The sequence below is a fragment of the Chaetodon auriga genome, chromosome 21 (assembly GCF_051107435.1).
Source record: "Chaetodon auriga isolate fChaAug3 chromosome 21, fChaAug3.hap1, whole genome shotgun sequence".
Taxonomy (NCBI): domain Eukaryota; kingdom Metazoa; phylum Chordata; class Actinopteri; order Chaetodontiformes; family Chaetodontidae; genus Chaetodon; species Chaetodon auriga.
The window spans coordinates 4847995-4863477 of NC_135094.1; the positions used below are offsets into that span (position 1 = coordinate 4847995).

A 15483-nucleotide genomic window follows, 5' to 3' on the forward strand; every position below is an offset into this window, starting at 1 on the left:
GCTGAAGCAGCAGACGGATTTGTAATAGCAAAGTGCAGCATAATGAAGAAAACATTAAAAAGGCTATTTATAAAGAATAATTCACAAAGAATCAAACCAAAGCAAACATCAGAAACTAAGTGACCTGATTTCACGGATGAACGTCTGAAAGGACATTAGAAACGAGTACAAATCATTTCTATAGAAGTATTTCAGACTGACAGCAACCTGTGCGCCTCCAGCCAGCTGTGGATATTAAGAGAAGTCAGTCTCTAAAATCCACCCTGAAGTCGCTCTGAACATCCTGTGATCGGTTTGCGCGACGCTCCAGCTGAGGCCCGTCACCATTTGCAACTTGATTGAAAAGAAAGCTCCATTTCAATTTGCTTTTTGCATTTTTCATGACCGGAGGAATGAAGTAAGAAATGGCAGTGTCACTTTTGATGGGAATAGCAGGAACAGAAAGGCTCACGGCAGGAATTCATGCATCATTTCTTGACAAAAGAATTATTACTTCCACTGTATTGATTTCCCAGTGACATAGCTGGAATAATGTTTTATTCAGGCCAATAATCGGACGCTCCAGGAGAAGATCCTGCTGGTCAACAGCCTGGTGGAGGCTTTTGGGAACGCCTGCACCGTCATCAATGACAACTCCAGCCGCTTTGGCAAATACCTGGAGATGAAGTTCACTTGTGGAGGGACAGTGGTCGGAGCGCAGATATCTGAGTACCTGCTGGAGAAATCCAGAGTCATCCACCAGGCAGTGTAAATATCACTTCTTTCTTTTTTTGTCTTCTTGTCAAACATAAGCAACCTCATGACACTTATTACTGATATGACCTTCATTTAACAAACCCAGTTGAAATTATGTGTTTATAGGTTTTCTGAATTTTGCCAAGAAGGTCATTTTTCAGCCTGCTGACCAGGGATCAGTTCATAATGGACTCTGTCTCTCTCTCTCTTCCTTTCACCTGCTGAGATTGGTGGTATTTGCCTTCAACCTGCACTCCAGTCAATCTGTTTTCTTCTTATCGTGCGTCCGGGGAGGGAAGTGGGTCAAGTGGAGGGGCTTGCTTATTTCCTGTTTGATCAAAGATTGTGGTCTTGCAGGTATCCTTAGTGGAACTTCAAAGGCAGACTCAAGTATGAGACACACAGGTCAGAGGGTTTGATTTGGCTGCAAGCGTCGAGTGCAGCCACACTTTTCTTCAGCCTGTTATTGCATACTAAAATCAGGGGGATAGAAAGCAAGTTTTTTCAAAATTACGCTTCAAAGATGCGGCCATATATCAGTACCTCTGTCAGGAGTGTTTCTGATATGTCTGTCTGTGAGGAGGATTTTAGAAAAAAGACTGTGTCGACACATTTTAATGGCATTCGGTGAAAAGTTAAAGCGTAGCAGCCAAGATGACCCTGTTGACATTGTCAGAGGTATTTTCTCTGAGCAACAATGTTCCTGCAGAGCGACAGAAGACATAACACACCTGCTTTCACTGGCTGAGCACTGTGGAGCCAATAAACGGACAAAATGTAGTGAAAGGTCATGAAACAGGTCAAAAATCTAACTGAATACATCCGTAAAGAATATTGATGGTTAAATAGATAAAATAAAACTATGCTAATGCTAAAAAAGCAAGCTAGCAATTATTTATTGATTAATTAGTTAGGATATGGTACATTTTGTCAGTTAAAAATCATTGAAATGATCTTGTCAGAGACATTCACTGTCTGAGAGCTTTTTAGCTTTTAGCATGTTTTGTTTCTTTCCTGTTCTTTGTCTTTACATTTCTAACGTTTTCATGTACTTGTGCTTTTAAGACCTGAATTTCTGAGCTACATCTTGGTGTGTTTCCACAGAGGGGAGAGGAACTTCCACATCTTCTACTACATTTATGCCGGCCTGGCTGACAGGAAGAAACTAGCCCACTACAAGCTCTCTGACAGCAAGACACCTAAGTAGGTTTGACGTTCCTTAGCCCTTCTCTTAAACACTGTTATTTCCGACTCACACTCCAAACTTCCCTCTTCCTGAGACCCCAGTCCTGACCTTTGTGCTTCCCTTTTTATCTGCAGGTATCTGTGTAACGAGCACATCAAATTGGGGCCTGACATAGTGAGCAATGCCTTCTACAAGGAGCAGTTTGATGCAGTCGAGCAGTGTTTCAAAGTCATCGGATTCACCCTGGAGGTACAAACTTCTCTATTAATTACTGCGCACAAAGCTGAAAGTGGTCTCCAACCAAGATTTAACATCATAATCTTGATCCTAACATTCACACAGACATTCTCTCACACTCCTGTATTATATATGCATGAAAATCTGTGTATAGCCAAATAACAGCATGTAAGCAAGTGTCCTGATCAGTGCATTAAACAAACAAACATGCCATAAGCTGTAAACTAGAGTACAAGCAGTTCCTCGTGTCCTCTGCATGGCGTGTGATGGAGCATGAAGCTAAAGGCACATGTAGGCAGTCAGATGTTGGCATTGTGAGGCTTAATGAGGCCCAAAGAACTGATTGCCTCAGGGATCTGCACGTCAATAGTACTTACCCTGTAATCACTTGGCAGTAGGCCTACTGGAGGAACAACCTTCTCCTGTACAGTACGTCTTGTCATGCATGAAATCAATGAGTATGAGGAAGATATCTGAGGCAAATTTATCTATTTGGGAGACTTATTCTTGCATGAATGAGGAGCCGCAAATTACATCGGTAGACAGATTTACAAATTTCGCCACAGGTGAATTTAGGCTATTTTATTCCTTTAATCTTTACTTTTGTTGAGATCTTCGGTGCTCAGCGATCACATTTAGACATCTCAAATAAAACATTACATCCTGTGTACAAAAGGACACACAGGAAGTCCTCTGAACCAGCGGCCTTCATAGCACCCACATTCAGCAATTGGGAGCACATATCAAGGTTTTAAATTGAGGGTGCAAATTACTCATTTGAGATTCAAATGATGATTCATGTGCAGGAGTTGTATTTGGAGGTGCTAACAGGAAGCTAGCATAGCTGATTTTGAGAAATGGGTCCAACGCCTGAAATAACTTCACCATGACTGTTGACATTCATTAGAAAGTGGCAGAGCTGAGCAATAATACTCTGTACTTTAACATGCTGGTACTTGATAAGAGGGTTTCCATCCAGGTAAGACAGTATGCAAGTTTGTAAGATGATGTTATTTGATAAGGTAACGTCATACTTTCTGCAAACTTCTGGGGTTTTCTACAGTAAATAGCTGTCTATAATTCCTGCAGGAGCTGGGCAGTGTTTACAGCACTCTGGCCGCCATCCTCAACTCTGGCGATATCGAGTTTTCTCCAGTTGCCTCGGAGCACCAAACAGACAAGAGCGACATCTCCAACATTTCTGTCCTGGAGAACGGTGAGAGGAGCGAGAGGCACGAGACAACAGTTTACAGCGTTCCTGAGCTCATGTAGTAATACCCTTTATCCAATCACGTGTTCACAAAGTGGTGAACCTCGCTCCATCCTCCATCACGACTGAGCCTTTCCAGGATGCCCCTTCCATACCCAATCATGACACTCTCACCTGTTACCAATGAACCTGTTTACCTGTGGAACGATCCAAACAGGTGTTTTTGGAGCATTGCTCTGTGCAAAGCTGTCTAGATGAGATTTGTGGATTTGGACTGATTTGTGATTGATGAGCAGGAGAACATGAGCGCCCTCTTTCACGTATTTTTCTGTGAGCCCTGAACACAACATCAGTTTTATTTCTGAGTCTACATGAGGACAGTTCAGGTTGCACATTTGCATACCCTGCACGTATGGCTTGCAGTCATTCTACTTAAAAACTTTAATCACATTCCTCATCTAATGTCCCCTCAGTGGCATCACTGCTGTGTATCCGCTCAGACGAGCTCCAGGAAGCCCTGACCTCCCACTGTGTTGTGGCCCGGGGAGAGACAATCGTCAGGCCCAACACGGTGGAAAAGGCGGCGGAGGTGAGGGACGCCATGAGCAAGGCTCTCTACGGCCGCCTCTTCAGCTGGATTGTCAACCGCATCAACGCGCTGCTGCGGCCCGACAGCCACCTAGGGTGAGATCAGGAGCAGGAAATGTGATGTGGTGTGTGTGGCTGTCATGAGCGCAGAATGAGGTCATCTCAGAAAGATCCTATGTTTTTAGATTTTAGTAAAATGCCTTGAACTTTTGGATGGGCTGCCACAGAATTTGACACACAAGAGCAGTGAACGCAGAATTCCTCAGTGAGAAGTGGATTTAAATGAGCTGAGTTGTCATTCTTCTCTCCTCCAGAGAGGAGGACAAGGGCTTGAACATCGGCATCCTGGACATCTTCGGCTTTGAGAACTTCAAGAAGAACTCTTTCGAGCAGCTCTGCATCAACATCGCCAATGAGCAGATCCAGTTTTACTTCAACCAGCACATATTCGCATGGGAGCAGGTAGAGGCTCTGCCCAGCACCCACCTGAAACTATCACTGAAATCAAAGAGCGCTCTCTGAGTACTTGAATCCCACCCTGGAAAGCACTTTATATGCATTTTTCACCTTGGTACTACCTCATTTCCATCTAAATGGTGATAACATGTCATCATTTGTCACTCGGCGCTTTAAGAAAGATGGCAAGGGTAAAATATGCTGCTGTCTTTATTTACGGGAGAATGTGGTTCGCCGTTCTCCTTCTATGCAGCCTGGTGGGTGTGTTTTGCCTTGGGGGGGCAGAGAATGGTTTGCTAATGTTAAATGATTTGGTCTCACCCATGGAGAGGAGCTATAAATCATTCCAAACGAGGGTCAATTAGGAGTTGAAGACAGTTAGCGTTTGACTTAATCTCACTCTTGGGTATTGTTGGCACCAGGCCCAGAAATACATTTGTCCTATACTGCCACCATATATGGAGCATAGGGGAATTGTAGTGGGCTGTGAGATTAGGAGGCATCACTGAACTTGTCACACCTACAGTGAATTAAAGCAGATTTACCACTATTTTCCCATGCATGTATGTGTTTACATATTGACCCAATATGTCTGCATCCCTGCAGAGTTCCTGATGCGGCTCGTTTACTTCGCAGTGTGCAGGTCACGCTACAATAAGCACGTCGACTCGATGTTGTTTGTTCCCATTTTGTCCTTTTCTTCTCAGAATAGAAGTCTCCTGTAATGTTGCTGAGTCATGCTAGCAGCTCTGAGAGTCAGTCAGCCTGATGTGATCTGAGTATAAAGTGCAGGTCTTTGCTCACTTTGCCCCCCAGGACCACATTTATCCAAAGGAGGGGGGGGGGTGTTTTCAGTTGGCTGATGGCCACTTTATCTTTAATGTGTCACTCTTATTGTAAACTTTCTGAACATTCAGGCAATGCATTTAAAAGATAAAGCAGAGAGAGCAGAAAATGACTGGTTAGGATAAAAAAAAATGGATTTAAAGTTAGACCTGATATTATAGCACAGAACTAAAAAAAAATCTCATTGCTCGTGACGATAACGGCCAACAAAGTGCACAGAACAGACAAACAGCGTCTGACTTCACGGCTCTGTTCTGTCATTACAGCCGTCTGGACAACTAATGTTAGATGAATACAAACATTTCAGTCTTTTGGCTGAACAACCAGCCGCTCCTCCTGAAGTCACGTCACATTTCTGCCCTTGGTGGAGCTGGTTTAGCCCGAGAGGACCGTTTATTTGTCTGATAATAGGGGACAACAACAAACAAACAGAGATGGGAATGAATACATTAGGAACTCGTGTTTTCGCTAAACAGTATTTCAACAGACTGAGAGGATTCAAGGCCACAATAAAATAGAAAGTGTACAACCTGGAGATCGCCCATAAAAAGAAAGCCATTATTATATTCACGCCGTTTCTGTTCAGGATGAGTACCTGAATGAGGAGGTGGACGCTCGGATGATCGAGTACGAGGACAACCGGCCCCTCCTGGACCTCTTCCTACAGAAGCCCATGGGGATGCTCTCGCTTCTGGATGAGGAGAGTCGCTTCCCACAGGCCACCGACCAGACCCTCGTAGGTCAGTGGCTTCAGCTTATGACTGGGCTGAATTCACTGTTTACAGCCTTTATTAGACCATTAGCCCATCAGCATGATGTTTTCCCCACAGCCCTTAATGTTTACTGAGCAGCCCCATTGAAACAAATGAGAACAAGTGATGGAGCAGTCAGCAGATCTTTAAACTGAAAGTGTTTCACTGCCTCAGAGGTTCTTCAGAAGTATATAATCACTCACAATAAGGTGATTTAAGGTATAATGTACTATATGAGCTTCAGCGTTGTCATTCAGAACATATTCATAGTGGTTTGAGGATAATTAACCAATGTGTTCTTGCACATTTTAGAGAAATTTGATGATAACCTCAAGACCAAAAGCTTCTGGAGACCAAAGAGGGTTGATCTCGGCTTTGGTATTCACCACTATGCTGGAAAGGTAAGTGATATTTGATTATGAGAGTGCGTGCATAGAAGTCTAATTTTAAACTGAAGCAACTTGAAGTGCGTTGGCCTTCACACAAGTATTCTCCCTCTCTACTAAACTCATAGGTGATTTACAACGCTGCCGGCTTCTTGGCCAAGAACAGGGACACGCTACCAGCCGACATCGTCCTTCTGCTGAGGTCGTCAGAAAATGAGCTCACTCGCAAGCTGGTCACCCATCCCCTCACCAAAACAGGTCAGGAGGGACGACCCGTTCTCCTTCCCAGTCCAGTGTTTGTCTCTGTGGGAGACGCCTGCAGAAAGCCTTTCTAACATGTGGTCAACAGTTTGGTTTGGTTTAGGCACCAAAAATACTTAGTTAGGTCCAGGAAAAGATCACAGTTTGGGTTAAAATGAATATATTTCTAAGTTAAGTTAAGTCTGTTACTTAAGTTCACTTATGCACATAAGTTAAAATAACTCAACTTTGGTTTCAAAGTGGACGTGAACACAGTCTTTTAGCTCATGTGTCCTCTTTGACCTCCTCCCTGCACGGACTTTTTAGCTCTTTACACCACATCACGTTGCTCTGAGCGTCTAAAACTGGGGTCACATTGGAGTTAGTTGAAGGACGGAGGAAATAGGCTCCTCTTGCATGAAGCACAGAAAGTTTCCGCAGAGAAAAGAGGAAGAAAAATAACAGGGACGTTATTGGATGTTTGCTCGGTCCACCTCTCAATTAAACAGTTCAGAGGCAGCACTGAATGCAAACTTGCTGTAAAACAACAGGCTATTGTTGCCTATTTTAAGCAGGCTTTCCTCTCTTGTCTGCCAGGCTTTTGTTGTAATAAGCTGGCCTTGGCAGCGAGAGTAACCTGTGTTGGCAGAGCAGGCTGCCAGCTCTGTCAAAATCGAATCACAAAGCCAATAATCACCTAATCACATAAACTCTTAAAGTACTCTTAAAGCTGTGGTATGAGCGGTGCCGTTTCATTCCTAATCAAAAGTAAGTCACGCAAAAGGAAGGACTCCTGAACTCATCTGGCATCTGCTCCACTGAGTTCACTTATTTCAGCCTGTTTCCAGACTTCTATCAGTTTTCTGCTAAAAATAAGCTCTTTAATTTATCCCAGCTGCTGAAATTGCAGCCGTGTTTCTGCGCGTGATTCCCACATGTATGACTAACTCTCCCCCGGTGAGCGGGGGCGGTTTGCGTTAACCGACTCTCATCCTCCCTTTGTTTATTTCACAGGCAACCTTGCCCACACCAAGGGCAAAGGCATAAACACAATGCGCAGCCCGCGGACCCCGACACGCACCATCACCTTCGCCAAGGTACTTACAGCACTGTCTGCATTATCACTGTATTATCTTCTGCATCAAGAACTTCCCCTGGAAAGTTGCTCAGTCTGTTTTTTTCTCATTCTCACAACCAAAGCCAAAAAAAAACGCTCTTGAATTACAAATCAGCCTCTCATGTCTCGACTGTTCTTCATTTCTTCTCTTTTTCTTGCTGTAATCATAACTTCTCCTGTTCTTACCTTTTTTGTCTCCTTTCCTTTTTGTCTCTGTCTCTGCATTTATATCATAAAAGATGGGAGTCCTAACCTTATACAGCTCTTTTTCTTTCAGTGAGGTAATAAACATGTAGTTTGTGTTGAGCATTATTTTAGCAGTGTGGACACTCTTACTCGCTCTAGATCCCCTAAAATGTAGTGGCTTGTATTTAGAGTCAGTGACAGCTATGTCCTGTGTACATGTGAATATATTTTTACAGTTAATGCAAAGCAAACTGCTGTGTGCAACCTTTGCAGGACGCTCAGAGCACAAACATATCATCATTAAGTCGTCTGAATGTGGACACATATGCTCTGTTAAAGCCTGGCCTTCCTCTCCATTGCTGTAGTTTGTAGCACCATGCCTCATGCTGATAACTAGCTTGAGTTAAATGACTCGCACAGTGAATCAAAAAAAAAAAAAAAAAAAAAGCTAATGAAAGTATTAAATTTTGCATTCAAAGCATTCAATAATCAGTCTCCTTCAGTCGCCAATGGCCAAATAAGAACTTAATTTTTTTCTTTAATTACGTGACTTACTTTAGTGAATTTCTTTAAATTGTGTCAGTACACGATTGCAGTGCCTGCTGGATGCAAGGCTTCAGGCAATTTGCTCACCTAAAAGCAACTGACAGTAGCTACATTTAAATGAACTGTGTTTGATGAGTTCTTGAATCTATTTCCATTCATCTGCATATGTTAGACAAAAAGCTCATCAAAGGCTTCGCTCTTAAGAGGCGCAATGAGCATTTGAAATGCTACAAACAGTATTAGGCTGATGGCTTGCTTTAAACTGTTTCCTCCAGTGTAATAGTGCTGAGACGTAGATGCAGAGCTTGTTTAGATGTTACAAAAATATCTGCAGGATCCAGGTTAATGCGCTTGTGTTTGTAATTTTTCTATATTCATACTGATGTTCTGTATTATTATTAGTAGTTTTATTAGCATGTAGTTAATTATAGCAGTTTTTAAGCATATAGCTTTTGTTTCATTTTGAATTTGCATGATTTTTTGAGGTAACAGCTTTGGACGAGTCGTATTTGTGCAGACCATACTCCTGATTTGGCTCTTTATTTGTGTGTGTTTATCCATTTTATGCATCTCTTTTGCAGCCATCTCGGGAATTAAAGCTCGCCCCTGAAAAAAAAAGCTTGCTTCCTGTGCCTCTTCATGACACAGTGCAAATGCAAACGGTGATTTTTCAAAGGAAGATAAAACCGTAGTGTACAGAAAAGCTGTAATGGAAATACTTATATTATAAGTTTTAAGACGTGAAGCACCTGCAGGTGTGCTTGGCACAGTTAGGTCAGCATCCTCATTTCATCCTCGCCTAATGTGCGTTGTACTAAAATGTTCCCTTGCATTTCATAAAGTCGTATGTGAAGGCATTGGTCTGCAGACACATACAGTGCGCCATGATATTCTGTGATTCTGACCAGCTTTCTGTCTGTTTGTCCAGCCGGGCGACCCTGGAGACACACCTTACCACCCGAGAGAAACCACCAACATGAGAACGCAGACAGTGGCCTCCTACTTCAGAGTAAGACTGTTTTCTCTATTTCGCTTCCCCAAATTGTCCAAAAAAACCTCACTTCACTCTTCATATACTCTTTCTAGTACTCTCTGATGGACCTGCTGTCCAAGATGGTGGCAGGACAGCCGCACTTTGTTCGCTGCATCAAACCAAACAATGATCGCCAAGCCAACAAGTTTGACCGGGAGAAGGTCCTGGTTCAGCTGCGGTACACCGGAGTTCTGGAGACCGCCAAGATCAGACGGCAGGGCTACTCTCACCGCATCCTGTTTGCTAACTTCATAAAGAGGTCAGCAGGCTGCTCGCTTCACACCAGGAGGGAGTGATGTTTGATCAAGTGAAAATCAGCGTCTGGTGTGTGTTGGCCCCTGTGTGAGCGTCCAGCTGATTACACTGACTGTTACAGGTACTACATCTTGGCTTTCCATGCTCATGAGGAGCCGGCTGTGACTCAAGAGACGTGTGCTGCAATACTGGAGAAGGCCAAGCTGGAGAACTGGGCAATGGGGAAGACTAAGGTCAGTGGAGATGCTGTTCATAGGCTGTACCTTAGTTTGAAGGGACTGAGGCAGCAGGGCTGAGCTGACTTGGAAGTAATTGATCCGCTTATTTTATTGATCTAATATCAGCTGATGCTTTTGCAAGAAAAGACTACTCACTCGACAACAGCAAGCTCTCATTTTGTCCTGTCACCAAGTTAGCATAGGAATTAGCACGAGTTAGTGAGATCTGATATGACCTTTTCAATTTAACCGGCTACACTGACAGTTAGCGTTGGCTAAAAATGAGAAGCTAATTAAGAGTGTCAGAACTCATTCGCACTGGTGCATGCAAATTATGTTTCACACTCACACACTCTGTAGCATGGTATTTGGAGTAGCAGCATGGGCTTTTAAACCTTTGGTATAGTAGCAGTTTCCTGGCAGTGAGTCTTAGCATGTCATTGAGCAGCCAGACCTGAATTCAACCCCCAAATTCTTACTTTACGTGTCACTGAGCAAGACAGTGAGGCCAAGTTTAGTGCAGGAAGGTTTTTCACTGAAAAGAACAAAACAGAAATGCCATTTGCTTTCTGTGTGTAATGGCTTCCCAATAGCACTGACAGTAAAACAAACCCCATGTGAGCTTGTTCTGATTACACAGATTACTCTCATTATTTTGCCCACATAAAAGCCACGAAGGCAAGGCCATGCAAACCAAGACTGCATCTAATTAATTCACACTTTGCCAGTTTCTTGTAGAACGTGTCAACTGTTTTGTCTTGAAAAACTCTTTTCAGGTGATTTCTTGCAGGAGGTAGGAAGCAGTAGTTGCACAGATTTTGCTGTACCAATGTTACTGTCTCTGTAGCTGATGCTAAATAGGTGTGATATGGTGGTGAGTGAGGCGTTGTGTGTGTCCCTGCTCTCAGGTGTTCCTCAAGTACTACCACGTTGAACATCTGAACCTGATGGTGCAGCAGGCCACGCAACGGATCGTTCTGCTGCAGGCTTACGTCCGAGGCTGGCTGGGAGCCAAGCGATACCGGCGGGTGTTAAAAGAGCGGGAGCAGAGTGCTCTGGTGCTGCAGTCGGGTTCGTAAACTTTACACTCTGTACAGCTACTACAGCATGAACAAGTCATCAAGCAGTTCTTCCGATACTTTCTATGTCAATGCCTGCTTTGATTTTCGATTTGAACTCTCCAGCTTACAGAGGTCACAAAGCTCGGAAGAGGGTGGCTGATGACAAAAGCAAAGCAAAGTTTGAGGCCTTCATCATCCAGTTTCAGGCTGGTAAGAACAATCTGAGATGGAATCAGTTATCCAACACAATCGAAGCTTTGTGAGCATTACATTGGTTTCTCTTTTCATCTTGTTCAGTTTGCAGGGGCTATCTTGCAAAAAAGAAATACAAGGAGTTGGTAGATGAGAAGAACAGAGCCGCAACCAAGATTCAGGCCCGCTACAGAGGGCACAAAGAAAGGAAAAGCTTCAAAAGAAAACGGTATCAGAGAGAGGAAATGTACAAAATGTAGCAGTGAAAAAAAGACGGTTTGTTTTTGACAAAGATGTACCCATTTTGTTTGTAGGGACGCCAAAGAGAAAGAAAAACAAGAGACAGCCCTGAAGGAAAAAGAGGAAAAGACTCCTGAACCAGAAGAGATCACTAATGATGAAAACTCCCCTGCTCCCGACAACGAAGCAGAGAACAAGGAAGATGAAACGAAGGCTGCCGTGGTTCTCCAGAGCAACTACAGGGGCTACAAGGAGAGAAAAAAGTTTAAGGAGAGGAAAAAGACGATGGCTGGGGCTGAATTAGAGTTACCGTCAAGTGTGGTGGTGGAGCAAGAAAGTGAGCAAGAGCCTCCCAGCAAAGAAGAGGAAGAGAAAAAGACAGCTGATGAGCAGGAGGAGATTGACGACGATGAAGAAAGTACATATGAAGCAGAGGAGAACGATGACAGCGATCACACACAGGTGCCAGAAGATGACGAACACACAGAAGTGTCAGATGAAGCGGTGATTGTGGACGCACCAGCAGCAGATGCTAGAAGAGAGGGACAGGAGGAGGACACGAAGGAGGAGAATGGACAAGAAAAGGCTGCAGGGGAAGAGGTTGTCAATGTAGAAGAAGAAACCAAGGCTGCTACTGTTCTCCAGAGTAACTTCAGAGGCCACAAAGAGAGGAAGAGGTTGCAGGAAGAGGGCAAGATCCCGGCTAAGAAACAGAGAGTAAAAAGTCCTACTGGTGAAGAGGAAGTGCCCACAGTGAGCAGCCCCACAGGTGAGGAAGAGGGGCCGGAAGTTCAAATGCCTGCCGAAGTAACCTGCAGCGAGGAGACAGAAAAAGAAAAATCAACAGAAGCTCAAGATGCAGCAGATGTGTCTTCAGTTAATATCAAGTTAGAAGACCAAGATGAGACCAAAGCAGCTGTGGTGCTTCAGAGCAACTTCCGCGGCCACAAGGAGCGCAAGCGTCTCGAGGAGGAAGGAAAGATCCCTAAGAAGAGGAAGAAGGAAAAAGAAGTCACACCAGGACCTCCAATCGAAGAAGAACAGGTGCCGCACACAGAGGAGTCAGTGCCAGAATCCCAGCCGGGTACGTCAGAGAACCCGGGACTGGAGGAGGAAAAAGCCGCCACTGTCCTTCAGAGTAACTTCAGGGGCCATCGGGACCGAAAGAAACTGAAAGCAGAGAGAGAAATGCAGCAGAAAGCAAAGGCAGAAGCTGCCAGTGATGCCGAAGAGGGACCTAAAGAGGAGGCCCAGGAGGAGGCCCTGGATGTTAATGACGTGGTGATAGAGCGTAAAGAGGAGACAGATGCTGAAAAAGAAAGACTGGAGGAAGAGCAGGCTGCAGTGAAGATCCAGAGCAACTTCAGAGGGTACAAGGACAGGAAGAACCTGAAGGCCAATAAGAAAGCAGCACAGACAGAAGCTGCACAGCTAGAGAGCTTCTCCAAACAGGTAACACCACCGAACGCATCTCATCGCCTCTCTAACTCATCCTTCTTCCCACTCATGTATTGTTTTTGTCGACAGATCTCAAAGACTTCTCAGGACTTTTTGGCCCTGCAGCAGAAGTTGAGTGAGATCATCCAGGCCCATCAATCAAACCCCGAGAACAATGGCATGTTTGTGCGAGGGAAGGCAATCAATGGCTATGCTCCCCAGAATCACCAATCAAGTAAGATGATTGAGATCGGCTCAGTGAAAAAGAGATTACGAAGCCGTACATATAATGCATAACGTTGGCACGGATTGACCCGAGGTTAATGTCTGTTTCTGGTTCTGCTGTTGAAGCCCCGAACCATCAGATAGTTAAGACAGACAGACTGCCTGTCTGAGGAGATTCATCTATTCTTTTGGTACATCCATCCTTCATAAAGGCTTTTTTTGATTCAGCTGCACTGAGGTTATCCCTCACTGACACGCAGCTAAATGGAGTTCATATTCACTCAAGTAAGAGTGAAACTGTCATTTCCTGCTACACTTAAAAGACGTTCAAGCCTTGATTGCAAATGTAAAAAGGTCTGCGGAAGGAGTTGTTCAGCATTACCAAGTTGTGAGGGCTTCTGCCGGCTATTTCCACACTGTTCGAGTAAAAAGAGAGAGATTTTATTTCAGTCCTGAGGCTCGATTAGATCAGGACACCTGCGAAAGTCAAGTGCCAAAACAGGAAGTGCTTCTCTACCCAACGTGTCATCAGAAATAAAATTTGATTTGCACAGGTGATAGCTGTAATTGCTTTCAGCGTGGCGAGCGGGGGGGAGACAGCGAGGTGAATGTTTGTCGTCTTTGCAAAGCGGAGCTGTCGTGGGTTCAGGTGTCTTGAGACAATAATGTGATAATTATGCAGTATTACCAATGATTACCTTTCCGGGGCTCGCATCGCGATTATTCTGCCATTCATGTGATCTTTGGTGGCGGATTGAGTTTTATTACAAAATACTAGACTGACGATATCCCTCCAGTCTTTTTCAGTGGCACGTGTACTGAAGTCATATCTGTCGGATTCTCAGCATTTTTATTAGGTTTTTGCATAATTTGCACTGAAAACGCAGAAGAAGCTCGACGTGCTGAGGAATTATGTTCATATTGGACTGTTTAACTGCATCCAACACCATCAGTGGCAATGCAGAAATATGTGTTTCCTACATGAAGCAAGATTTCAGAGCTGTGCAGAATTGTCCAATATCAGCATTAGAGAATTAGTTAGTATGTTAATTAATGAGCTGCAGATTGTTAACTTTAAGTGGAGCTTGGCCAGCTGTTTCCCCCCGTTTTCTGCTAAGCTAAGCTAACAGGCTGCTTGCTCTAGCTTCACATTTACCTTGCAGACGTGAGACGTGATATTGATCTTCTCATCGAGTTCTTGTCAAGGAAGCGAATAAGCTTGTTTCCTAAAATGTCAAACTGTTTCCTTCAACGCCGTCGCAGGTGCGCCTTTAGATCTGCTTCTATCTGATTTTATTTGGATGAAGTTTTTACAAACATCGCACACATTTATTACTCCGCACAGAGTTTCCAGTCGAGCAGTGTTCCTTTAATCCAGGCATGTTTGCCCTTTACTTCTCTTCAGCGCAGCACGTTGCCTGAGGTAAAGCAGAATGAATTATCTGTGTTATTTCCAAAGGCTAATGCAACTCTCTGTAAAATTATGCTTCTCAGCCACACTGGGTCACTTCTCCACCGACACGCCGAAGCCGTCCCCATAAATTTCTTTAGCATAATAAACTTGATCAGAATAATTTGTGACACACACAATGAAAGCGGAGGCACGCCAGTCACATTGTTCTTCATGGGAAAGGTCATCAAATGTTAATCACGTCATGTGAGCAAGCGTTTCCAACAATTATGGCTGGAATTAATAAGAGGGTGTGTGAAATTGGCTTAACTCGTTTGTGCAATACAGACTGACCTTTAGATGAAGTTGTTCAATAATATTAGAAACTTTTCACCTCCTTCACCTGAGAGCTTCGGCACATGATGGATTGTTTTATGCCGCGTGCTTTCCCCTTACATGAACGGTGATTAATAATGAGCAACAAGCAAAGGTCGTTGTAATATGTTAATAATTGCAATATCACATGCCCAAAGAGGAATATTGTAACGGCGTATCAGTCAGGACAAATGTGATATATTGCAGCACATCCACTGCAGTACGGAAGCTGTTCTGCACAGATGGTCGGTAGCACACTTCTGTGATTATGTTCGATACTGTGGACTCAAACATGGATCGTCACAGAGTTATAGGACACTTTGTTTGTGTCGAAGGTTGATTCACGTAATCTCCACTGGAAAATTCAAATTGGCCAAGGGCCTTTGGGTCAAACTGCAGTATGTATGGAGGGAAGTTCAATAAGCACAGCAGTCAAAAGTCAGCGTGGTCAGATCACACCCAACCGGCCGTGTGCTACGCTGTTATCCCACCAGCTCGCTATTGTATTGTATTAACTAATACACTGAGATGAATTAATAACCTTTCAAACCAGCCACTTCCAATGTTTTTTG

At 43.9% G+C, this 15483-nt stretch overlaps 1 protein-coding gene across 6 annotated transcripts in view; it reads left to right on the top strand.

The window, feature by feature from the left end:
* The window catches only part of myo3a (myosin IIIA), a 61340-nt gene that overhangs the window by 39311 nt on the left and 6546 nt on the right, over positions 1-15483 (top strand). For 4 of the 6 annotated variants that reach the window (XM_076721383.1, XM_076721382.1, XM_076721381.1 and 1 more), the window contains 20 exons: positions 545-747; positions 1840-1938; positions 2056-2170; positions 3248-3374; positions 3842-4052; positions 4271-4418; positions 5845-5998; positions 6323-6411; positions 6525-6654; positions 7651-7733; positions 7993-8034; positions 9067-9147; positions 9414-9494; positions 9572-9777; positions 9895-10006; positions 10900-11062; positions 11176-11262; positions 11350-11473; positions 11559-12936; positions 13012-13156. In XM_076721383.1, the coding sequence (XP_076577498.1) occupies positions 545-747; positions 1840-1938; positions 2056-2170; positions 3248-3374; positions 3842-4052; positions 4271-4418; positions 5845-5998; positions 6323-6411; positions 6525-6654; positions 7651-7733; positions 7993-8034; positions 9067-9147; positions 9414-9494; positions 9572-9777; positions 9895-10006; positions 10900-11062; positions 11176-11262; positions 11350-11473; positions 11559-12936; positions 13012-13156 (3778 nt within the window). The remainder of the gene's footprint in view (positions 1-544; positions 748-1839; positions 1939-2055; positions 2171-3247; positions 3375-3841; positions 4053-4270; positions 4419-5844; positions 5999-6322; positions 6412-6524; positions 6655-7650; positions 7734-7992; positions 8035-9066; positions 9148-9413; positions 9495-9571; positions 9778-9894; positions 10007-10899; positions 11063-11175; positions 11263-11349; positions 11474-11558; positions 12937-13011; positions 13157-15483) is intronic. The other 2 variants (XM_076721385.1, XM_076721386.1) reach the window with 2 other exon arrangements.